Raw genomic sequence first — 24893 nt, forward strand, 5'->3', positions numbered from 1 at the left:
GTAGGAAATGGGAGTAGGCCACGAATATGCGCCCACCACATACACTGTCGGATAAGCCTAGGAAAAGAGACATCCTTCCCCTCCATGACACACCCAATCAGTAGAAGCATCTCCATAGGGATCTCAGAGAAGTGGGTGGTGGGTAGGACATAGCATGCGAATATCATCTACCAAGTCTTGGCCTCACGAGTCAGATGAGTAAAGAGCATCCATTTCGGCTTCGTATTGTTTGCATCCATAACCCATGTGGCATCTGGTAACCCAATGATGCTCCTAAGTGCCTCATAATCAAAAGTCATGCTGTGTATGGCCAACTCAGCCTGCTGATGGGCACACATCTCATCAGGGACATGCCAGCACTGTAGCGCCTCCTCAATAGCAGTCTCAGTAACCATGACCTCTCTACCCCTCACCTGAACCGAATCCAAAGTCGGGCGAAAGAAGTTGCAGTAGAATTCCTTCACCCATGATATGTTGATATCCCCCAAATCTCGGTCAACAAAGTCGATACCCAACTCAAGGATCCGACCGGTAATGGACCGTCTCACATCATTAGGTAGGGGCAACTTCTTCTCAGTATTCAGCTTTGTTGCTCGATATCTAGAAAACCGAAGCTCACAGTAGAGATTGGGGAATTTGTCTGGATTGGTAGAAGGAAATTGCTGATTTTCTTTTTCTTCATCATTCAATGGATTCTTAGCATAATGCTTGTAGATAGAGGGAATGGAGGGGGTAGAGTGTTTTCCTTTCTTGGAGGAGGTGGCAGTGGCTATGGCCTTTCCTTTATCGCCCTTGTCCGACATCCTGAAAAATATGATTGAATATATAAGATATTTAGCATGTAACAAAGAAGGCATGTTCAGGATACAAATGACAAAAACAATCATGATGTTGCAAGGAATAAGCAAAAGTGAAAAAAAGTGAACCAAAAATGCAATCTTACATTAAAGGCAACACTCCCATTCAAAAGGCAATATTATCATCATATTATAAAAGAATTGTTAAAGAGGGTGAAAGGTGAGTGGAAGTTAATGGTTAAAGAAAGAAATTAGTGAGTAAGAAAAGTAGGTTGGTGATATGATGATATTTATGCGCAATTAAAAGAGAAGTTGTGGTTTATGTTCATAATGATTGTGCAAATCCGGGAAGTCAAAAGGAAATGGAAATTTGCCCAAAACTGAAATAAAGATCAAAATGAAACTAATTTCCTTGACAATCGGGCAGCATTCCGGCTTAAAATTGGACGTTCCCGGATAGCAAATTAGCACAATTAGCACAGAAAACAACATCAATTACGCACAGCAGCAAACAGATAATATTTAGTAACACATATCGCATGAAATAACCACCCAAAACCAACATACAGTACCCAAGGAAGCAAACAGCAAATATGCACATACGGAGCAATTATCAGGCCTAGAATCCTCTATCCAGCCCTAGCTACCTAACCGCAATTATTTCTATCTATCCTACATACAAAGTTCTAAGTCTAACTAACTAACATGCAATTACAGTAATTAACATAAACGAATAATAAAAAGGAAAAACAGAAAAAGATATAACAAAAATGGAGCAGGAACCTGGGAGCTAGGAAGAACTGAGAATGGTAAGGGGGACTAGGATAGGGCAGGGGCAGCAGAGATAGAAATTAGAACCGCCGTGAACGGTGACGGTGAAGACGGCCGGCGCGTTGGTTTGGGCTGAAGAATGAGAAACTGAGGGGGAAAGGGTTGGTGATGGTGAAAGAGGAGAATGATAGGGGAATGTGCAGGAAGGAAGGAGAGGGAGCGAGCCGCCGGTAGTGATGGCGGGGTGGCGGCGGAGGGGTTGGTCACGGTGAGAGGGGTGAGAGGAGTGAGAGGGAGAGGGAGAGAACGGGTTGTGGTGAGAGGGGAAGGGAAATGATGGTCAAGGACGGTGACGGAGGTAGGTCGTGCGGCGGCGGTCGGCGCTGCTGCTGCGACGGCAGTTGGGGGATAGAAGAGGGAGAAGAAGGTGGAGGTTGGGGAAAGGGGTGCGCGACTGCGCAGTGTGCTTCGCGTGCTAGGGTTATCCCTATTTTTGAATTGGCGCGCGTGCGCACTTTGCGCGTCCGCGTCTATTGAGAAAGCTCGGGACCTACGCGCGCGCGTACAACGCGCTTAAGCGTGGATGAGTCAAACCAGGAGAGGACGTGTGCGCGTACAGTGTGCGCACGCATGCATGGAGTTGGGCTAGAGGCTTAGAGTTAGCCCAACTCAGGCCTAACTTTCTGGAGAATGGCCTGGAGGTCGCGCTACCAGACCGGCGCGCACGCGGCATGTACGCGTCCGCGCGCATTGGGGAAAAATAGAGAAGCATGCGCGAGCGTGCAGTGCGCTCTAGCGTGGTATGGCAGATTAGGTAAAAGCGCGTGCGCGTACGATGCGCGCACGCGTACATGGGATTGGGCCCGAGGCTTAGAATGGGCTTGAGGCACGCCCAACTCTCGGGTTAGAAGCCTAGATTGGTGGCAGAACGCAAGGACGCGCGCGCGGCAAATGCGCGTCCGCGTACATGGATGATTTGTGCTAAGGCGCGCTAGCGCAACGCGTGCGCTCGCGTCTTGTCCATTAGTGACATACAAGCGCGCACGCGGCAGGTGCGCGTTCGTGCAGATCGAGTTGGGCCAGGGGCTTAAAAATGGCCCAGAAATGGCTCAACTCTCTGGGGTTTGGCTCAATCATTTGCAGCAACAAATCAGCGCGGACGCGGCAGGTGCGCATCTGCGCGAACTTCCATGTTCCAATAGTCGGCGCGCACGCACGTAGTGCGCGTCCGCGTGGGTCAAGTTGGGCTTAGGGCACAATGTTTGCCCAAGAGAGGCCCAACTCTCGGGTATGTGGTCGATGTTGATACCGCACAGGGACGCGTGCGCACATTCTCTCTTTTTTTTTATCAGAAAAATTATATTGGGTGTTCCCCATAGTGTTCACAACTCTTATTCACTCAACCATCATACAATTCACAAAAATGCAATTTTGATATTATTCATCTACTACTAAACACAACATGCATGTGACTAAACTAACATTTGAGTTGTACAAACAAATTTGTATGAAACATCTACCTACAATGGTAACTCAAATCACTTATTGAACAAATTTAAAAGAGAGTGGAAAGAGTTTACCATGGTGGGGTGTCTCCCACCTAGCACTTTTAGTTTACGTCCTTAAGTTGGACATTTTGAGATGCTTGTTGTCATGGTGGCTTATGTTTGTACTCATCCTTGAATCTCCAAGGATCTTTGCTCCCCAATTGGTTGACAGAATTTCCAACCATTTTTATTAAGTTTGGACAAAGTTCCACCCAAGATATGAGTCCCCATAGTTGGTCTTCACATAGCGAACCGGGATCCCATATCTTATCTTCACATCCGTCCGTTGATTTAGTTTCATGATTTTGCTCCCCAATTGGTTGACATAAATGTGGTGGACACACAGAATTCTCTCCACTCCACCAATGCTTCCTTCTAGACCCATACAAAGTGATTCTTGTCCCAACATCATCCCTATACTTTGGGGCCTTGACCTTGATGAGCTTAACACCTACTTTCCAACCACTACACAACTCCTTTTTACTTGGAATTCCACAAAGAGTTCTAAGTTGACCATCATTTTCAATCAAACCATATTCAAGTGAGAAATTAAAGCTTAGAGATAGAGATTTTACCCACTTAAATGTTGTGTTGGATGGTAATTTGGGAAGGGAGGCTTCCCCACACTTAGACAATGCAAGGTCCACTTCCTTGTGCTCCTCTTTGATTGTTTCCACCTCTTCACAAGCTTCTTCAATTTCAACTTTTTCCCTTTTTCCACTTGGCTTGGCGTTGGCTTCAAGAACTTCATCTTGTCTAATGAGAGGTGATTCAATTTTGGATAGAAATTCATTGATGAATGAGTTCGTCTCTTGATCAACCTCTTCATATTCTTCAATTTCAATATACACCATGCCATTTTCGCTTTCCTTGGAAGGTTGTGTACAATCTTTTATAGTTTCAACTTCATGTCCAATGGGATAGGATTCCATTAAGAGAGAAATTCATCCATGATTGAATCCATCTCTTGATAAGCTTCTTCCAAGTCTTCAACTATGACATGTCTTGGAGGTTGCGCACCCTCCTCAACATCAATTTCAAGCTTCTTGGAAGAGTGCTCCATGATGCTACATTCCCATGGACTTTCAACATCTCCTAAATCTTCAACCACTTCTTCCTTTTCTTCAATGATCATAGGCTCCTCCAATTGTTCCAACACGTAATTCGAGTCCTCTTTCTCCACCGGATTTCCCAATTTCTCCTTCATGCTTTGCTCTTCAATCGACTTTTCACATGTGGTCGCGGAAGTATCTTGAGTATTCAAACATTGGTAGGCTAAGGTGTGCACCACCTTCGTCAAAGTGGTCACAAACTCAAGTGTATCCCGCTTCATGGCCTCTTGTCCTTGAAGTAACAAAGTGAGAGAGTCGTCTAATGAGGCTTGTGGTGGGTAGGAGGGTTCATCATTTTGGAGAGGGGATTCATAATAGGAAGGTGGTTCTTCTTGGTAAGGCTGTGGAGATTGTGTGTGTTGAGGTGGTTCTTGGGAGTAGTCTTGATAGGATTATGGTTGTTCTAAGGATTCTTGCTCAAAATGGTCATAAAAGTATGGTATGGATGATTGGTCATATGATGGATTTGGATTATGGGAAGGTGCTTGGTATGGACGGGCTTGTGAGAATGGTTGGGGTTCATGTTGAGGATATGGTTCATAGGCATATGGTGGTGGTTCTTGAAAGTCACAAGGTGATTCACCATAGCCATAGGATTGGTATGCATCATAAAATGGCTCTTCTTCATAGTGTATTGGTGGAGGTTGTTGCCATGAAGATTGGTCATATGCATATGGCTTCTCCCACCTTTGATTGTTCCATCCTTGATACACATCCTCATTGAAGTTCTCATTACCTACAACATAATTAGAACCAAACTCATAGCCAAAGTGAGAATTCATGGTGGAAAGAGAAAATAAAATTCTACACTAGCAAATGAAGCAAAAAGCAAAATATTCACACTATTCACATATGTACAATAACCAATAACATAACACCATTGCAATTCCCCGGCAACGGCGCCATTTTGATGATTGGATTTTTTGACGGTTTAGAATTTCACTAATGAAATCTCGTTGTAAAGTATAGTCTCTAAACCAATCACTAATCCTTTCATACAAAAGATTGTTTGTCACAAGTAACAAACCCCTAAATTTATAAACCGAATTATTCAAACCTCGGGTCGTTCTCCCTAGGAATTACAATGAAGTGTCTTGTTATTGGTTTGAGTTATTTTGGGGTTTTGATAAAGATATAAATCCCGATAAGAGTATAGAGCCAGTGTAATTAAGAATAGAAGAGTTAGAGACCAAATCTAAAGAGTTAAGTTAGTGAAATTAAGGAAAATGAATAAGATGTAAAGTGATGCATGATAGGGGTGAATGTGATGAGGAGAAAAGATTGAGTATGATGAGAATGATGATGATAATGAGCGAAATGAGTGATGGGCATAAGTTATTGATAATTGGTGAATGATGGCTGATTGGGGAGGTTGAGGATTCCCTCCGAGTTATATGTTATATAAGTGAGTGAAATTTTGGACATGATAATGATGGTCAAGTTTGACTGGTACTATATCCAGGGATGAAAATGAGAGTTGAGGTAGAGAATTTCCTCTCTTGTGTTGTGATTATGATTAAAGAGACAATAAGATTTGTGTTGTAAGGACGGTGGTGTTATCCCGCTCACGTAAAGGCAAGTTGAGATAGAGGATTCTCTCTCTTGCTGTAATGGACAAGATGAGGTTGAGGATTTCCTCTCTTGTTATGGTGGGCAAGCGAGGTTGATGATTCTCTCTCTTACTATATTGGGAAATTGAATGGAGAAGGTTGAGGATTTCCTTCGATTCGATTCTTGACTATGGTGTGAATGAGTTAGGTTGAGTATTCCTTATCATTACACCACAATCTCTCTCTAAATGGGAGGTTGAGGATTCTCTCCTTGAAGGTTGAGGATTCCCTTCGTGTTGAGAGACGATACTCGGGTTGGTTATCGGGTGTGTCGGGTTGGCTGTATAACCGATTGATGATTAGATTTTTGACGGTTTAAAATTTCACTGATGAAATCTCGTTGTAAAGTATAGTCTCTAAACCAATCAATAATCCTTTCATACAAAAAGTTGTTTGTCACTAGTACAAACCCCTAAAATTTATAAACCGAAGTATTCAAACCTCGGGTCGTTCTCCCTAGGAATTGTAATGAAGTGTCTTGTTATTGGTTGTGAATTATTTTGGGGTTTTGATAAGAGGCATGAAAGATAAATGACAAGAAAGTAAACTAACAACTATAAAAGGCTCTTGACAAGGTGTGAGAACTAGAAGTCCTATCCTAGTTATCCTTCTCAATTGTGGTGAGAATTGTTCATTGCTACCACTTAGTTAACCGTTACTAAATAAAGGAAAGTCAAGTGGATGAATTGACTTGAGCCACAAGTCCTAGCCAACTCCCAAGGAAAGACTAGCTTTAGTGCACTCCAAACCAATTAGCAATCTTTCCAATTACCAATCAACAAAGGAATTAGATACTCAAGTATCACTAATTACTCTACCTAGGCCAAGAGGAATAAAATCTACACTAAAATCCAATCAAGCATTTCATCAAACACTTGGAAGGCATATAAGAAAAGCATAGTAAATTCATAACAAGAATAGAATCTAACAACAATTATTGCAAAGAATTAATCAACAACAATCAAGGAAATCACAATTATCATGAACTACCTCAAATTGCATTATTGAAAGGAAACCAAGGAACAACAATCTATCCAAAACAAAATGAAGAATTACAATTATTAAAGCACATAACTAGAACGAGAGAGATGAGAAGATTAAGAATTGATAAAGGAAAATTGAATCAAAGCATGAATTAAACATAGATCTAAGAAGAGAGATTAACCTAAACCTAATCCTAATTCTAGAGAGAAGTGAGAGCTTCTCTCTCTAGAAACTAACTCTAAACTAATCCTAGTAAGTGTGTATTCTTGCCTAATTGATTCCTTTTCTGCCTTCCCCTTAATCCTTCATCCTTATATTCCTCTTTTTTAGCATTTGGCGCCAAAAATGGGTTCAGAAACCCCCCTCAAATCGCCAGGCACGTGTTGCATTAGTGAGGTCATGTGCCATCATCGGCGCGTGCGCGCACGGTACGCGTGCGCGTCCTTGGCCTGTTTCGCAATGTGCGCGCGAGCGCCTTGTGCGCGTGCATGGCTGACTTTGCTTCTTTGACTTTTTATGCTTCTCTCCACTTGTATGCTTCCTTCCTTGCTTCCTTTGATCCATGCCTAGCCTATTTCAATCCTGGAATTACTAGCAAACACATCAAGGCATCTTATGGAATCAAAGAGAAACTAGAATTCATCAAAATAAGGCTTAAAAAGCATGTTTTTACACTTAAACACAAATATGGGAGAGATAACAAAACCATGCTAATTCCTAGGCTAAATGTGACAAAAGGTTATCAAATTACTCTAAATTCAATACAAAACAAACCGTCAAATTGGGTTTGTCAGTGGATACACGCTAAGATCAAGCCATTGCCTAATCAAAGCAATTACCTTCTGATTCAGCTTCTTCCATTCAGCATCGAATTTAGTACCTTTGGATTTCTCCCCCTCCATAAGATTATACAAGTCCTTGCTATACAACATATCTTCCATGAGGGTCTTTCAAATTGAATAATTTTGGGAATTCAATTTGACCATATTTGGCTCATGAGTATTTTCTTCCATTTAATCAGCACAGAAATAAACAACCAGTGCTCTAGATACTACTTTGTTGGAAAAACTCAACAAAGGTTCAAATAAGAACCTGTCTAACAGCAGAAGTACTAAAAATAATTTTTTCACAGCCTGTGCGATTAAATAGGCAATACCAAAGATACTCCAAGCATCAAGTATAATGGTAGAAATTAAATAATCAGACACCAGAATTTTAACGTGGGAAAACCATCAAAAGAGGAACAAAAAATCCACGGGACCTAGTTTAGAAAAATCTTCCACTATCAAAATAATGGGTACACAAACAATCTTCCTAGTGACACTAGGACATCTCAACAATCAACAAAATACATCACCAAAACTGGTGGAATCAACATAAATCCTCCACAAAGTGGGTATCTCAAATCAGGCAAAAGAGAATGCAATATAACTAGTAAGTTATATCATAATGTTCATCTCTACACCAGTAATAATATACTAAAATTTCATAAGAAATAGAGCAAGTTTACCGATTCAATCGGATCAAAGATGGCTTGCCCTTGTCCCCAAATTCCTTCTTCTCTTCGGCGCCGATGAAAACTCTCTCCTCTCTATGTGTTTGCTTTTGTTTCAAAAAATGAGAGACTTGCCTCTCATTCTCTCTCCGTAGCTATTTGGCTACTTCTCTTTTTCTTTGTTTTTTTTTTTATTTTATAATATGTGAGTCCCATTTAGTTGGGATCCATCAACAATTATATATGGTAAAATGTGTTAAAAAAGAGAGGATAATATTAAAATATTATAAGGTGTTATATTTTTTATTTAATATTAGAAAAAAAAACTTGTGAATTCTGTTTATTTTTTGTAGTATTTATTTTCTTTTTTTATTTCAATTAAATAATAAAAAATAGTTAATTTTTTAATTTTTTAGGTTTAATTAATATATGTCTTTAAAATATATAATAAATTTATTATTAATAAAAAGTTTTAAATATTTTTATTTGATGAATATAAAATAAATACATTTAAAATTTAAATTGTTTATGTTTTTAGTAAAAAATTATTCTATAATCTTAATATGTATTTTTAAGACACATAATAGATAAATTTTATTTTTTTAAATTTTCTCTCGAAACAAATACACTCTCAAGGTGAAAAAGTTGAAAATTTGAGGAGGTGAAAGTTTAGTTGTTTTTAAATTAAGATTATATGATTGCATTTGATTGAAAATATAATTTTAATAATAATTAATATCTTATTTTATTATTTGCAAATTTTTTTATTTTAAAAGCTTTTTTATCTATTAAATATTATTATATAGTAAGTTATGGAAAGAAATAAGAATTTATATGATGGGAATGATTATTTTTTGTTGATTAAAATTTTACTCTACATAATCATTATGAGGTAAAAGAGAACTATCTATATTTGTGTTATCCTCTGACAATTAACATCAAATATTATTTATATCCGTTTTAAAAATCTAATTAACTATTAAAAAATCCACGCCATTTAAGACAGGTTGAATGAAATTGGAGTAGTTCAAATTCTCATCTTTATTTTTTTTTTTAGTTAAAAGTGATTTGTAAGTGAGAATAGAAAAAATATGCCATTTAAATTATAATTTATTGACTCTCATTTTTATCTTTCAGTATCTTAAAATAACTCTAATATATTAACATGAGTAGTGAAATTTTTAGTTGGTATACACCTCTTTTAATTATTATTGTTGGTGTTGTAAAATAAATAAATAAGGAAGAAAAATAAATATAAAATAGAGAACTATAAATATATTCTTATCTCATTATAATATAAATAGTTTATCTATTTACTAATATTATAAATATTGTAGTTTAAAATCACATAAAGATAAGAGAGAGAGAGAGTTTATTAGCAGTATACAAATAGAAGAATATTATACTAAAAGAAAGAGAAGGAAATATTTTATTGCTGTTGTGTGTTTCTTTTGCATTAGATCATACCTATTTATAGGCATACAAAAGTATTGTTATTTGGTTTCATTAATTTCATTTTGTTTTGAGAAACTGAATTCTATGACTCATTAAAACCTTATTAAAGAAAAATCCAATGAAAAAACTTTACTGAAGAAAAAAGAGTACAATATCCTTGTGACGGGGACTACCTCATTAAAAATCTTGTCAAGAAAAATCAAATGAAAAAAAAAATCTGACCAAGAAAAAAAGAGTACAGTCTCCCCCTCTTGTCAACATCATTTAATGTCTCGAAATCGGCGCATCTCAATCTTATGTACCAATCTTTCAAAGAAGAATTTTGGGAGTGACTTTGTAAATAAATCTGCCAGATTGTCATTAGAGCGGATCTGTTGAACATCAATTGTCTCTTGATTTTGAAGGTCATGAGTGAAAAAGAATTTGGGAGAAATATGCTTTGTTCTATCGCCTTTAAGTTGAGCAATGCATGCTGTATTATCTTCAATTAGGACAGTTGGAGTTTTCTTATGATCAATCAATCCATATGATGATAGAATATATTGGATCAAACTCCTCAGCGAAAAACACTCTAAACTAGCTTCATGTATCGCTAGTATTTCAGCATGATTAAAGGATGCTGCTGCAGTCGTCTATTTTGTGGGCCTCCATGATATAGTTGTACTACCATATGTGAACAGGTATCCTGTTTGAGATCTCCCTTTATGTGGATCAGACAAGTATCCAACATCTGCATAACCAACTAGTTGTGACTTGGATACATATGGATAAAACAATCCCATGTCAACCGTTCCATGAAGATATCGAAATATATGTTTGATTCCACTCTAATGTCTTCTGGTTGGAGAGGAACTATATCTTGCTAGTAAATTCACATCAAATGATATATCAGATCGTATATTATTAGCAAAATACATTAGTGCTCCAATGGCACTAAGATATGGTACTTCAGAACCAAGGATATCTTCATTTTCTTCTTTATGACGGAATTGATCCTTTTCCACATCCAAAGACCTTACGATCATTGGGGTACTCAAGGGATGTGACTTGTCCATATAAAATCTGTTCAAAATCTTCTTTGTGTATGTTGTTTGATGAATAAAGATCCCATTTTTTATATGCTCGATCTGCAAGTCGAGACAAAATTTAGTCATTCCAAGACCTTTCATCTCAAACTCTTCTTTTAGAAAACACATGGGCAGATATCATCATTCTTAAATCCGTTTTTTGCCGGATACTCAGTAAGACGATTATATCACATTCGTTCAGATTGCTTTAGACCATGTAAAGATCTTTGCAATTTAACTGAGTATAATCCTTGTGAATATTCATTGGATGGTTTAGATATCTTTAGTCTTTCAGGGACTTTCATATAGATATTACGATCTAATGAGCCGTATAAGTAGGTTGTTACCACATCAATTAAATGCATATGTAGTTTATAATATGCGGATAAACTGACCAAATAACGCAATGTTATTACATCCACTACAGGGGAATATGTTTCTTCATAATCTATATCGAGCCTTTGTGAAAAATCTTGTGCTACAAATCGAGCTTTGTAGCGTACAAATTCATTTTTCTCATTTCATTTTCTCACAAATACCCACTTGTATCCAACATGTTTTACATCTTCTGGTGTACAGACTACAGGTCCAAAGACTTCACGTTTTACAAGTGAGTCTAACTCAACTTTCATGACTTCTTTCTATTTTGGCCAATCATTTCTTTTTTGACATTTTTTGACTGATCTTGGCTCAATATCCTTACTTTCATGCATGATATTTAATACCACATTATATGCAAATATTTCATTGACAATTGTCTTATTTTGGTCCCATTTCTCTCCTGTAAAGACACAATTTATCGAAATCTCGTCATTTTCACAATTTTCAAGTGCCCGGACGTCTTTTGGCGTTAAAATTATATCAGAATTTTGGACAACTGCAGATGTCTTCACTATGTCTTTTTCAATAGGAATAGTATTTACCTCTTTTCTTTTTCGAGGATTTTTGTCTTTGGAACTGACAGGCCTGCCACTCTTCTAGCGTGAATTTGTTTTAGTGGCAATTTGTCCGACTGGAACATCAATTCGAATTGGGGCATTTTCTGTTGGTATATAAGATTTGGTTATCCTCTTTGTATCAGAAAATGCATCAGGCAATTCATTTGCTATTCTTTGCAAATGTATAATCTTTTGAACTTTTAGTTCACATTGTCCTGATAGAGGATCCAAATGCATCAAGAATGATGCATTCCAATTAAGTTACTTTCCAGAAAATTTATTCTCTCTCCCTAATGTTGGAAATTTTGATTCATCAAAATGACAATTCACAAATCGGGATTTAAATACATCCCCAGTTTGTATCTCAAGATACCTTATTATAGAGGGAGAATCATATTCAACATATATTCCCAATTTTTTTGGGGGTCCCATTTTGGTGCGATTAGATGGTGCAATGGGAACATATATCACACACTCAAATATTCTTAGATGAAAAATATTTGGCTGCTGGTCGAAAGCTAATTGCATGGGAGAAAACTGATGGTAACTTGTTAGGCTCAATCGAATAAGTCCTACGACATGTAAAATAGCATGCCTCGAAGCTATAAATGACAATTTTAAAACAAACTGAAATTATGAGAATTATTTTGTAGCGAAAAAAAGGCTGGAAATCAAAATCATAATTAATTTTTAATCTTTAAGTTGAGACCGAAATCATAATTAACCTTTTAAATTTCAACATAATAATATCGTTTCACACTATTAGAATATAACATATTTTATTTTATAACTATTACTAATAAAAAAATATTCGTTTTGTGTGAAATAGCGTAATTTTGTTAAAGATGAGATGTCACATAAAACAATATTATCTTATTTTATTTTAGATAATAAACTAATATACTAAATCAGCACATTGTTAATAGAAATAAGTAAAAAAACTAACATAAATTATATTATAAGTTTAAAGATTTAATTTGATTCAATTAAGAATTTAAAAATTAATTTAAATTCCACCTCAAATTTCGAGATTAATTTAAGTATTTACCAATTAACTTACTTGTGCTTTGATAGTTATGACAATTTTGGGAGTGGGTTTATAATTGTGGTGGCAGAGACTACGAATATGGTAGCAATCAAGAAAGAAAAAGAATAATAATAGAAGAAAGGTGTTGTTAAATGGCTTTAGAAACATTAGAAACAACATTAAATAATAAAAAAACTATTTTGATTTTTAACTGAAATATTAGAAATCAAAGCAATATTTTACCGAATATTAACTCATAAGCTCAACTACTAAACTCTTTGGACTGTAACAAATGGAAATCGAGGTACTTTGAGAGTTGACTCGTTCGCTCCTATACTTTGCTGAGTTACTGTGTCTGCGTGTCGGACATATTTCGGATACGATACTCATCGACACTCGTCTGACATGCGTATTTGTTGTGTCCAAATCGTATCTTAATAAAAAATAAAAAATTATTCTTCAGACACATTTGGACACACTTAAATACCATCACATGTCAACGTGTTCGGTCTTATTCTTAATATATATTCTTAAAATAAATTTAGATATAATATATGTTATTATTTATTAAAACAAAAAATATTTTAAATACTTGATATAATTAAAATTAGACATTAAAAATAATTTATTTTTTAATATCAATAAAATATTAAAATATCATTACGATTTATCTAAAAAATATTTTATATTTTATACGTATGCGTGTCCCTGTGTCATGTAAAATTTTAAAATTCACGTGTCGACGTGTCCCCTGTCGTGTCGTGTCCCCTGTTTGTATCAGTGTCCATGCATCATAGGTTCGCTTCCAAACTAACACAAATAAATAATACTAATACGAGAGAAAATAATAAAGAGATCTTTGATTTTTTTTAATTTTTTTATTTTTAAAAATTAAAAAATACATTTATATTTTTTATTTCTCTAAAATTTGGATAAATTTATCCTTTTGTTAAAATTATTCCATTGAATCCAATGAAAAAGTTTGACATAATTCCCATTATACTGATCTGACTGTTATGAGAGTACACGTAGTATGTAATTTTTAAAATAAGACATATTAGTCCTCCAACACCAAAATGATGCTGTTTCACCAAGACTCACAATCTTTTAAATTTATGAGCCATAATCCTTCGAATGCATAGAAACAGTGAAGTGGGAGAAGTGGTGAACAAAAAGGGGACAACATTTCGTCCCATAGCACCCGACAAAGTATCATCAAGCTCAAGAAGAAGTAGAGGTGGAGGAAGACAATACCAGTTCGCTGTGAGCTCGGGTCTTAACGCAACAGATGACAAAGATGGCGTCTCACCAAAGTACTTTTTTGGAGTATATGCAATCATATTCATGTCAAAGACCAGCAGCAACCTTAACAAATTATTTATAGGGTGTCCATTTTATAAGGTAAGTAAAGCAACTATGTGAAACTGTATTTGTATTAGGATTTATACTCAAACACCAGATTTTTTATGAGTTCTTTGCAACTGACTTCTTCGAAGTCACTATCTTCTTTTTACCTTTCAGATTTTTTTTTCTCTTGCCACCAACAATCCCTCACTACTATCAGTTTCAGTACTATCACTTTTAAATTTAACTGGTGGAGGTTTATACAACACATCCTCCGTGATCTCATACCATCATCTGAGGAGGAGGATGTGTTAAGTTCTCCTAAAATATCATCTATGTCCACTATGTTATTACTGTCATTATCATCATTATTAACAACTTTGGGATCATCGACAAGGTGGTAAAAGTATATGTGAAACTTAGTTGTTTCTTAGTTCTTGTTGGATCATACCAGTATACTGCCTTGTATGACTGGTATCCCAAACTCTTAAACAATATTACTAGATCTCCAAAATTTACAAAGTCCAAGTCTATTTCAGGGAGTCTTTTTACCTTTTCATTTTGATAAATCAGGGATCCATCACTTGCTCTAACAAAATTTTCTCTATGATGAAAAATTGACACCACAAAATCATCAACCATCTGAAATTAATCCAGGAATAACTATGTGTAAGTTCAACCAACTATACACACAACAGATAACATAGTCACATTTCAAACACCAACGGCTCTCCGAAATCAGAAACAAAAATTATGAATGAAACACCTTTACCCTAACACAATCCCTCCTTCAAATCCGACAAACGACATTTTAAAAAACGATTTTTACACGTCAATACACCATTTTTACCCACACTATCAACATGCACACAAAATGCTTTCAAAATTAGTTCACAGATAAATAACAAAACCTTCATCGTTAAGCAAAGCAATCTTACTTTCTAACGAAGATAGCAATCACGACCTCAAATGCAACCTTCTTCACCGCCTCCGACTCTGACTTTACATCACAATAATTGCTCTTCTACATAGTTTAATTTTTGGAGGGAGAAACAGAGAGAAGGGAGTTCGATTGTTTATTTTCTTAGAGTTTTTAGTAATTCTCTGAGTGTGACATGGGTGTTATGGGTATTGCATAAAGGGATTACAATGTGTATGGACTATGGAGGGGTCTTAGTGAAACGGCGTCGTTTTGGTGTGAGAGGACTAATATGTCCTGTTTTGAAAAGCTACATGCCACGTGTGCTCCCGTAACAGCCAGGTCAATGCAACAGGAGCCACGTTAGACTTTTTCGTCGAATCCAACGACATCACTTTAACAGGTGGGTAAATTTGTCCAGATTTTAGAAGAATCAGAAACATGAATATATTTTCTAATCCTTGAGATGAAAATGTTTGCAAAAAAAAAGTTAGTGACTTATTTATCATTTTTTTAATATTAAGTGTTTGTTTGGGTGTTATTAAATTGATAAAAAAAATTTAATAAAAAAACTTTTTTATTTGTTAGTGTATTTAATAAATTTCTAATAATAAAAATAAAATTACTAAATCTTATTTTATTTAAACATAATTAATAAATAAATAAATCTTTTTACATTTCATATTCAAACATAAAATTATTTATTTTTTTTATAAGATCTTTCGAAAAAACAACTTTAAAAAAAAGATCTTTTCTCTAACATTCGCTCAAATAATTCCTTAATTCTACTAAAATGAAATACAGAAAAAAAAAAGAAAAAAAAAGATATTATTACAGAAATAGAAATAAGGAAATAGGTGAAAGAATCGAGGCAGTAGCAGCAGCGAAAGGGAACAGAGTGGGTCTTGTCGGCTTCAACCAAACACGACCTTATCAGCGATCTAATTCGATCTACGCTCTTCTGCTCTTCTTTCCCCCCTTCCTTTCCCAAACCCTAGCCTACTCTCAATTCAACTTGGTACGCTTTCTTCGATTCTCATTCTGATTTCATTTCTCTTCTCTCTCTCACCTGGATCTACTCTCTCTCTTCACTTCTCTATTTTCCTTTCATTTTCCCTTCTTTTCCTCTCCAGCAAACTAGCACATCACTTACAAACTTCTTCAACATATGGCTTCAAATCAGATTCAGTCATCTACTACAATTCATGCAGGTTTGACTTTTTTTGCCCCCTTTTGCGCAGTTTTCAGTTAAATCTATATTTACTCAAACGTAGTTACAAATGCAAATTACTTTCAAGCCTACCTCGGTATCCCCAATATGCTTACTGTGGTGGATTTCGAATGCGTTTCTGTTTAACTGGGATTGTAATTTCTGGATTTCTGACCAAGAAAGAAGTAGCACACATCACTAGTTAGAACTGCCACGTTGAGCTACAGCTGAATTTCAGTGATATAATCGGATTAAAAAAGGGGATTTTTAAGTCAGCGGCTCTGCATTGTTTCTAAATTTCTTTTTAAGGGAAAACAAATCTGGAAGAAAAAAAAAAAACGGTTCAAAACCCCTTTTGTTGTTTATTCATCCTTTTACAGGGGCAACTAATGATGCTTTATACAAGGAACTGTGGCATGCCTGTGCTGGACCTCTTGTCACTCTTCCTCGTGAAGGGGAAAGGGTTTATTACTTTCCACAAGGTCATATGGAACAGGTAAAGGTTGCATGGCCTTGAGTTATTAATTTCCTGCTTCAATTCCAGTGAGATGTTTGTGCTTTTCTAAGTCTTGCTTTAGCTGAAGTCTTGGATGCTGTAGCTTAATTGTTCTTTTATCAGTCCTTGAAGATTTTATTGATGTTGACTAGGCTGAGCTATCACCTATGTTTATTCATTTTGAAGAATGACTAATCTTGAGCTATAATTCATGCCAATTTTTTGTTGATTACATGGATTTTGTGGTATTGTTAAGTTCAGTTCCCATTCTTTTATTATAGAATTCTTTTAGTCTCTTACCTGTGCCGTTTATTATTATATAGCTCGAGGCATCTATGAATCAAGGTTTAGAGCAGCAAATGCCTTCCTTTAATCTTCCATCTAAGATACTATGTAAAGTGGTCAATGTTCATCTTCGGGTGAGTTGCACTTTTCCTTTTCATTTGGAAATTGGTCAAGTTATATAATGATCGTCATTCACTTATCAATTCATCATGCTTGTAGGCTGAACCTGAAACCGATGAAGTATATGCACAGATAACTTTGCTTCCTGAAGCAGATGTTAGTTCCTCTCTTATTCTTTATTTGATATTACTTTTATAGTTAAATCTTTTTGGTTATTTTGATTCTATTTCTCAAGTCCCTTTCCTATTATGATGTATTTTGTTTTGGTTTCTCTCCTTTTTTTCCCCCTCTCATATTGTGTTTGTCCCCCCCTCTCTTTCTGTTGTGGTTTAGCAAAGTGAGGTGGTAAGCCCTGATGATCCTCTGCCTGAGCCACCAAGGTGTACAGTCCATTCATTTTGCAAGACACTTACTGCTTCTGACACCAGCACCCATGGAGGTTTCTCTGTTCTTCGAAGACATGCGGATGATTGTCTGCCACCACTGGTTTGCATCTTTCAACCTTTTTTTAAAAACAAAAAAGTAAACATAAAAGTTCTTTATTATGATCATATTTAGCCTCCTCATAATTTCCATATTTTGTTCAGGATATGTCTCAGCAACCACCATGGCAAGAATTGGTTGCAACTGATTTGCATGGGAATGAATGGCATTTTCGGCATATTTTTCGAGGTATTAAGTGGTTTATATTTTTCATATTTCCTTATTTGAAAGCATATATAAATGGGTGGGGTCTTTGACACTCATCTATCATTTTGTTGATCAGTCCGTTAAGTTCCTGAATGCACAAACTAATTTGCAGGGCAACCAAGACGCCACTTACTGACAACTGGTTGGAGTGTCTTCGTCAGTTCCAAAAAATTAGTGGCTGGTGATGCATTTATATTCTTAAGGCAAGTTGTTTATTTTAATAGGGGAAGTGCTGTTTCTTTCTGAAGGAGCAAGACAAAAATAGCTTGCATTTTTCATTTAATTTTGTTGTTTTAGTCATTGTGGTTGGTTTTTGTTCCATGAATTACTCTAGGGGTGAAAATGGAGAGCTCCGAGTAGGAGTTAGGAGGCTCATGAGACAGCAAAACAACATGCCATCTTCGGTTATATCCAGTCACAGCATGCATCTCGGTGTTCTGGCTACTGCATCTCACGCCATTGCCACCGGAACACTGTTTTCAGTATTTTACAAACCCAGGTCTTGTATTTAGCGCTATGAAGTTATTATTTGTTGTAGTATGCTTTTAATTCTTGATGTTGGTTTTTTCAGTTTGTCATTTTTTCAGAGAGATTGGTGTACCATCTTTTAATTTGTAGTTTTTAAAATTTAAAATTTTTATTTTATATATGATAGGGATAGGGATGATAATTTTATTTATTGTCTATTACTTTAATGACTATAAGCTCTGCTGATTATCAAAGTTTATCTCAGAACAAGCCGGTCGGAGTTTATTGTGAGTATCAATAAATATCTTGAAGCTCGAAATCATAAACTCTCAGTTGGTATGAGATTCAAAATGAGATTTGAAGGTGATGAGGTTCCTGAAAGAAGGTGCACAAGCTAGTTGCTTTACCTTTTTTATTTTATTTTAACTTTAGCACGTCATCCTGTCTGATAAACATTCCTATCTTGTGAATACAGGTTCAGTGGGACAATTGTTGGCGTTGGAGATAGCACATCATCAGTTTGGGCTGATTCTGAGTGGCGATCGTTGAAGGTTCAATGGGATGAACCATCGTCAATTTTGCGTCCTGATAGAGTTTCTCCATGGGAATTGGAGCCACTTGTATCTACCACCCCAGCAAACTCCCAGCCAGCCCAAAGAACAAAGAGATCGCGGCCTCCGATCCTGCCTTCACCAATGCCTGATTCATCAATGCAAGGTATCTTGCTCTTACACAATTTATTCAAGCAAATGTTATTCTTTTGCACACATTCTTATCTTTGCACCAGGTGTATGGAAACCACCAGTTGAATCTCCATCTTTCTCCTATCGCGAACATGGCCGAGACCTCTATCCATCACCTAAATTCAATTCTAATGCAGCCAAATTTCTTGGTTTTGGCGGGAATATCTCTGCACCCAACAAGTCCATATATTGGTCGAATAGGATGGAAAACTCTACAGAATCATTTTCACCTATAGCACTTAAAGAATCTGCTGAAAAGAGACAAGGCACTGGAAATGGCTGTAGACTCTTTGGAATTCAGTTACTTGACAATGCTCATGCAGAAGAAAGTTTGCCAACTGTCACCTTGTCAGTAAGGGTAGGTGATGATAGGTCTGTTCCATCTTTGGATGGTGAGTCTGATCAGCAGTCTGAACCATCAAATGTTAATCAATCGGATATTCCTTCTGCAAGTTGTGATGCTGAAAAATCATGCCTGCGGTCTCCCCAGGAGTCACAAAGCAGGCAAATAAGAAGCTGCACAAAGGTTAGATAGCATAACTTGTACTTAATGTTGGTGTAAGACACATTTGTTCGCTTTCCATTTAGAATCCTTGAACATTCTTGACATTTTCCCTTTGCACTTCTTTAGTTAGCTGTAGGTTAATTATTTGAATGTCTTCATCATACAGAATTGTCTGATGATTTGTAGCTTCTGATATATTTTTTAGAATGATTCTGCGTTGATTGACAGCATTTGACACAATGAATACATATTAGTATGAGATTGGATTGAAAGTTTTTGACATTGATACGCAATAAAACTTCATTCCTAGTCCATTCAGAATCATGATCAAATGGTTCAACTAACCAAAATATTTTAAATGGAATCCACATATTATCGGTAGTTGAATATTCTCTTAGGTACTTATTCATAAATGCTACAATAAGATCGTTGTAAAGCTTCTGCTTTTTGGATGATTCAATTCAATCTAGAGGTTCATCTTTTTTTTTTTTCTTCCTAGAATTTGCAAAAAGGGTTAACTTCCTCCTTTTTTACAAGATGGTGGTGCCTGCCTCAATTTGTTTAATGAGATTCTTTTTGATAAAATTCTAATATCATTCCAGGTTCACATGCAAGGTATGGCTGTTGGAAGGGCTGTGGATTTGACAAGGTTTGATGGATATGAGGATCTGCTTTGGAAATTGGAAGAGATGTTTGACATCAAGGGTGAGCTCTGTGGATCTGAAAAGAAGTGGCAAGTTGTCTACACTGATAATGAAGATGACATGATGATGGTTGGAGATGATCCATGGCTGTAAGATCCATTGGTGTTAGCTTTTTACGTAGAATAATATTTTTGTCACATATTATTAGGATATTTGTATGTCTATGTTAAACTCTAGCTTGCTAATTTACTGCAGTGAGTTCTGTAGTGTCGTGAGGAAAATTTTCATCTACACAGTAGAAGAGGTGAAGAAACTTTCACCGAAAATTGGACTTCCAATTAATGAAGTGGTTAAACCAAGCAAACTGGATGCTGAAGCAGGTGTGAATCCAGAGGATCAGTCATCCGTTGTGGGGCCTGGTTGCTAGTACTTCTAGTAGAAAAGCAAAACTCGTCGCTATATTACAATAAACATCAGAATGGAAGTGTAACGCGAGAGAAATTAGATGAACTTGACAAGCACTTCATCATGGACTATAGGAGCCACTACTGGGTTTACTCTGTTTATCCCAAGCGGCATGGCAGCATCAACACTTCCAAGCAGAAGACTGGTTTGATACTATGCTGTTTGATCTGCCTGGAAAGATAGGCTTCTGGTATTTTGGGCACTATGCTTCTTCCGTGGCTTAGTTTATGCCAATGGTTCATGTTCCTAGCTTATTCAGTTTTGAATGCTCCCCGAGCATTAAGAAATCAGTCTGTGATCGAGTATCTTAATACACATGCTTTGGTTTTCTTTTCTGCTTCTTGAGTAGTTATCTCGATGTATTGTATGTCATTTCTGTATATAACCTTCTGTAATCTTTGAATACTATTTAATGTATGTATAACAAGCCAAATTTTCATTTGAATTATCTCAGATCAGATAATTGGTAGTATTTCTTTCTATCATTATTTCAAAATTGATGAATTGTACTTTAAAACGGTATATTATGGGTATGAATGTATAAATATTATTGCCCACAATGAAATTGAGGCCATTTAACAACTGGTGAATGATGATGATCCTTTCTGTACAAGAATGTGGGATAAAAAAAAAAATACTATAAACCTCAGCACTTTAGCCACAATAGAATAAGTTGGTTTCAACACCAAATTAAGATACACTCTTCAGCAGTTATAATCATTCAGAGGGTCTCAAGAAAATGTGCAAAGCTAGTGTACTTGGGCTCCCACCCTAGCTCGGCGCGTGTTCTCGAGTTGTTTAATCTCTTACCTAGAGGATCATCGGTTCCTACCAAAAGAAAAAAAAAAAAAAGTAAACCAAGATAAATTGTGATTATGATTCATCAATTACTTTTGATTTTCAATCTCAACTGTTCAAAATCAAACAAGTCTTTACCTGTGAATTTCTCAAATCTTTTACTAAATTTCTCACTTTGGTTGACTAGATCCATCACTTCCTGCCTGCCATGATGTAGAAAAGGTGTGAGAGTCTTCCAAGAAATATGATTAAACAGGAAATGATGGAAACAGTTAACACTTGTGAAAATGATGAACAAATGTGTGAAACTTGAAAGAATAAGCAAATTATCAAATGAATAACATTTTACATAGTCTCAAAGTAAAGGGAAGCTTTGTAACCTGGATAAAGGGTGGTTATCGCAACCCAAGAAAATCTTTCTGCGACATTTCTTCTTCAAGATTGTAATCGAAAGGGAAGCTGCATCCTGGTTTCCATGCCGACATATTTTTCAAAACAAAATACTCATCTTTTCAAAATGACAGCCAATATATGGAAACATGGAAAGGAAAAAAGCAATTTTATGGTTTGAGAAAATACAACTAGGAAACAAAATACTCAAGTACAAAGGACATAAGAGAAAGAACATGGTGGAATAATCTCAACACTTGTGGAGCTTTGATAATCTAGCAAGTATAATAAGATGATGCAATGACATTCTGACCTCATAATGTATAAGATTCAGGATGTGGTCAGGTCGAGATTCGACAATCCCCTTCTCTAACCAATAAACATGTGCGCCTCTATCTTCTTTGTTTTAAAGGTCAAGGTAGCCATCAAGTGTAAACATAGAAGAGAAAACCACCGAGACGAAAATGATCTTTGGGATCAGAGCAAATAGAATACCGAAAACTGAAAAGGATATATAAAGTCCGGACAGCCTTACGACAGAGCTGCCGAACTCCAGCACAACATTTTCAGCTTTAAGAAGGACGTCGGTCCTGGGGCTCCTCCCAAATGGCACAACCGGAGTATCCTACAAAGAAGTAAATCAAACCTTGGGAACAAGACACTTTGGAACCATCATTCATACACCAGAAGATGCGGAAGCATGATTCTATAATTATATAAATCCGAAGATAACAAGGAAAAAAGTGATGCACAGTTGCACAAATGAAGCAACCACAAACAGATTCAAACTTGTAGATGTGATATGTAAACAATATCAATATCATTGATTCAAATATGACAAGAAAAACAAAAAACAAGCAGCAAAACAATGTTTCCTACCTCATCACAAAAGCCATTGTCGTTACAATCATAAGGAGCAGAACTTGATGTAAACAGAAAAGCACCTTCGCCGTTCCAGCACAAAGCAGCTTGCCTGATTGGTTGACAGTTCACAACACGTCAGTTCGGAACTACACCTTGTAAACTGATTTAGTTTCCTTCTATTTTAAGTATGTTTATGTTTTTTATGAAGGATATACATAAGTATCACATTCGAGGCCCTTGTCAAACTCTGAAGAAGAACAAGAGCTAACACACATAAACATTAAATTTACACTTTCTCAGTTTTGTGTTGATTATATAGAAATAGCTCTAACATACAACTGATAAGATATTTACAGATATCTCTTTGGGAAAACTCTTCATATATAAGAACACCGAAAACAACAGTAATCATGCATGACCCACAATAATTGTTGCTTTTTTGCAAGTTATAACATAAAATCAGGGAGGGAAATCAAGTGTAACAGTTGAAGGCTTGAGACTTCTCACATAATTCAGCACCATTTTATGCAAGCATGTTTCCCACGTAAATTAAGTTTCCATAATGGCATGTTTTCCAATAATCCTTGTGAACGAAGTTTGAAATTGCAAAGCTTTAATATTTATACAAGAAATCTAGCAAAACAATATAATCCTCAAAGAAGCAATTTTCGCATCTAAAATACTTGTCTGTATTTCATATATATATATATAGTCAACAGAAACATTAAAGCCTTGTGATTATAGGGACTAAGAACACCTACTTAGCAGAAGATTGTTCACAAAAAGGGACTTAATTCACAAAGGTGCTCAATATTTCATGCTAATCAACTCTGAGATTGCTCACCTTAGATCACCAGGGTAGTCTGCAGATTGGTAAGGTGGAGCACAGAAAATCACATAAGGGAATTTGTAGTCTTCTTTTGTCCACTTCAAAGAGGGACTAATACCCAATTTAATCAACTCTTCATGATGATTAGTGGTTACAGTTTGTCCAAAAACTTGACAACCCGGATATTCCTGCTTCGGTCGATACAAAGTTACAAACACATATCCATAGAAGCATGTTGATAACAAGGATCAAAATTCAAATCTTCGAATCTGGGCTACATTTTTCACATAAGCCTTGCTTGTCAATTGTTTAAACAAAGACATTGGAAGAAAACACAAACACAGAAACATGTACATGTCAAATGTTTCTGTCCCGGTATGAAGTATATCAATTTTCTGTCCACCCCAAAATGGGGAACAGCGGGACAAAGACAAAAACAAAGGCAAAGACACAATTTTTATGTAATATATGTGTCTTTGTCTAGATTTCTGTCTCTGTCTCCGTCTCTAACTCTCAATATCATATATTTCCTGTCATGAGACAATTATCAAATACACCAACATCATAGCTACAAATAAAAGTACATCAAATTTGTATAGACAAGAGACATGAAAAGGAAAGAAAAAGAGCACCTCACGCCATTTCTGAGCAACCAAACGACCAAGAACACCAGGACCAACGATGAGAAGGTCGTGTTGTCCAATTGCATGAGAAGGGGAAGACCCCAATTCTTGACTGGGAACAGAACCATCTTCTGCCGAGACCTGAAAATGGGTAGCACCAGCCATCAAAGACAAAGATAAAGATAAAGTTTTTGACTTTAGCTTAATACCCCAACTTGAAGTAGTGGATAGTGAGGGTAACAAGTTTTTGGACTTAGAATAAGGGAACCCAAAACGTTGAAACTGAATTTGGGTTTGAGTGTGGTGCATGCAGAGAGTGATGGAGCTGAGATGAACGATTGATCCCAATCCCATCTTCATCAAAAACCAATTTTTTAAGTCTTTCATGTTATCTCAATTCCCAATATTACATTTTTTTCTTGGGCAAAACGTGTGTGAACCACCAACCAATAGGGGTAAGTACGTCCAAATCGAATCAAACCAATTAAATTAATTTTGTAACTAACGGTTAATTAGGTTCGATTCGAATTAAATCAATGACATTTGTTAGTAATTGATTTCGATATCGGTTTTGGAGGTACAAAACTCGAATCAATCCGTGAATCTGATTATATATTAATTAAATTAAAAAATAAAAATATATATGACTTTTAATGATATTATTCACTATTAATATATTTGAATTTTAATGAGTTTA

The 24893-nt window shown here is 36.1% G+C and overlaps 2 protein-coding genes across 4 annotated transcripts; one reads left to right on the forward strand and one right to left on the reverse strand.

The window, feature by feature from the left end:
* Positions 1-15916: 15916 nt before the first annotated feature.
* On the forward strand, positions 15917-21140 carry LOC107482724 (auxin response factor 1). Of its 2 annotated transcripts, none has more exons than XM_016103278.3 (14): positions 15917-16084; positions 16200-16277; positions 16657-16772; positions 17096-17191; positions 17277-17333; positions 17511-17663; positions 17765-17849; positions 17980-18070; positions 18202-18366; positions 18601-18720; positions 18811-19052; positions 19123-19604; positions 20186-20376; positions 20483-21140. In XM_016103278.3, exons 2-14 carry the CDS (start codon positions 16235-16237, stop codon positions 20652-20654), a joined length of 2013 nt encoding a protein of 670 aa, XP_015958764.1. In that variant the 5' UTR covers positions 15917-16084; positions 16200-16234; the 3' UTR covers positions 20655-21140. The 2 variants fall into 2 exon arrangements, with proteins under 2 accessions (XP_015958764.1, XP_052115912.1); XM_052259952.1 differs by having other exon boundaries at positions 19141-19604.
* Positions 21141-21196: 56 nt separating this feature from the next.
* Positions 21197-24602, reverse strand: LOC107482725 (uncharacterized). 2 transcript variants are annotated; one of them, XM_052259953.1, is made up of 8 exons: positions 24206-24599; positions 23589-23761; positions 22760-22853; positions 22394-22505; positions 22194-22282; positions 21871-21956; positions 21629-21693; positions 21197-21520 (listed from the first exon to the last, which is right to left on the reverse strand). In XM_052259953.1, the coding sequence occupies exons 1-8, from the start codon at positions 24581-24583 to the stop codon at positions 21414-21416; spliced, it is 1104 nt and encodes a 367-aa protein (XP_052115913.1). In that variant the 5' UTR covers positions 24584-24599; the 3' UTR covers positions 21197-21413. The 2 variants fall into 2 exon arrangements, 1 of the variants encoding a protein (XP_052115913.1); XR_008008161.1 differs by having other exon boundaries at positions 21434-21520; positions 21629-21689; positions 24206-24602.
* Positions 24603-24893: the final 291 nt, after the last annotated feature.

Source organism: Arachis duranensis, chromosome 4 (genome assembly GCF_000817695.3).
Source record: "Arachis duranensis cultivar V14167 chromosome 4, aradu.V14167.gnm2.J7QH, whole genome shotgun sequence".
NCBI classification, from domain to species: Eukaryota; Viridiplantae; Streptophyta; class Magnoliopsida; order Fabales; family Fabaceae; genus Arachis; species Arachis duranensis.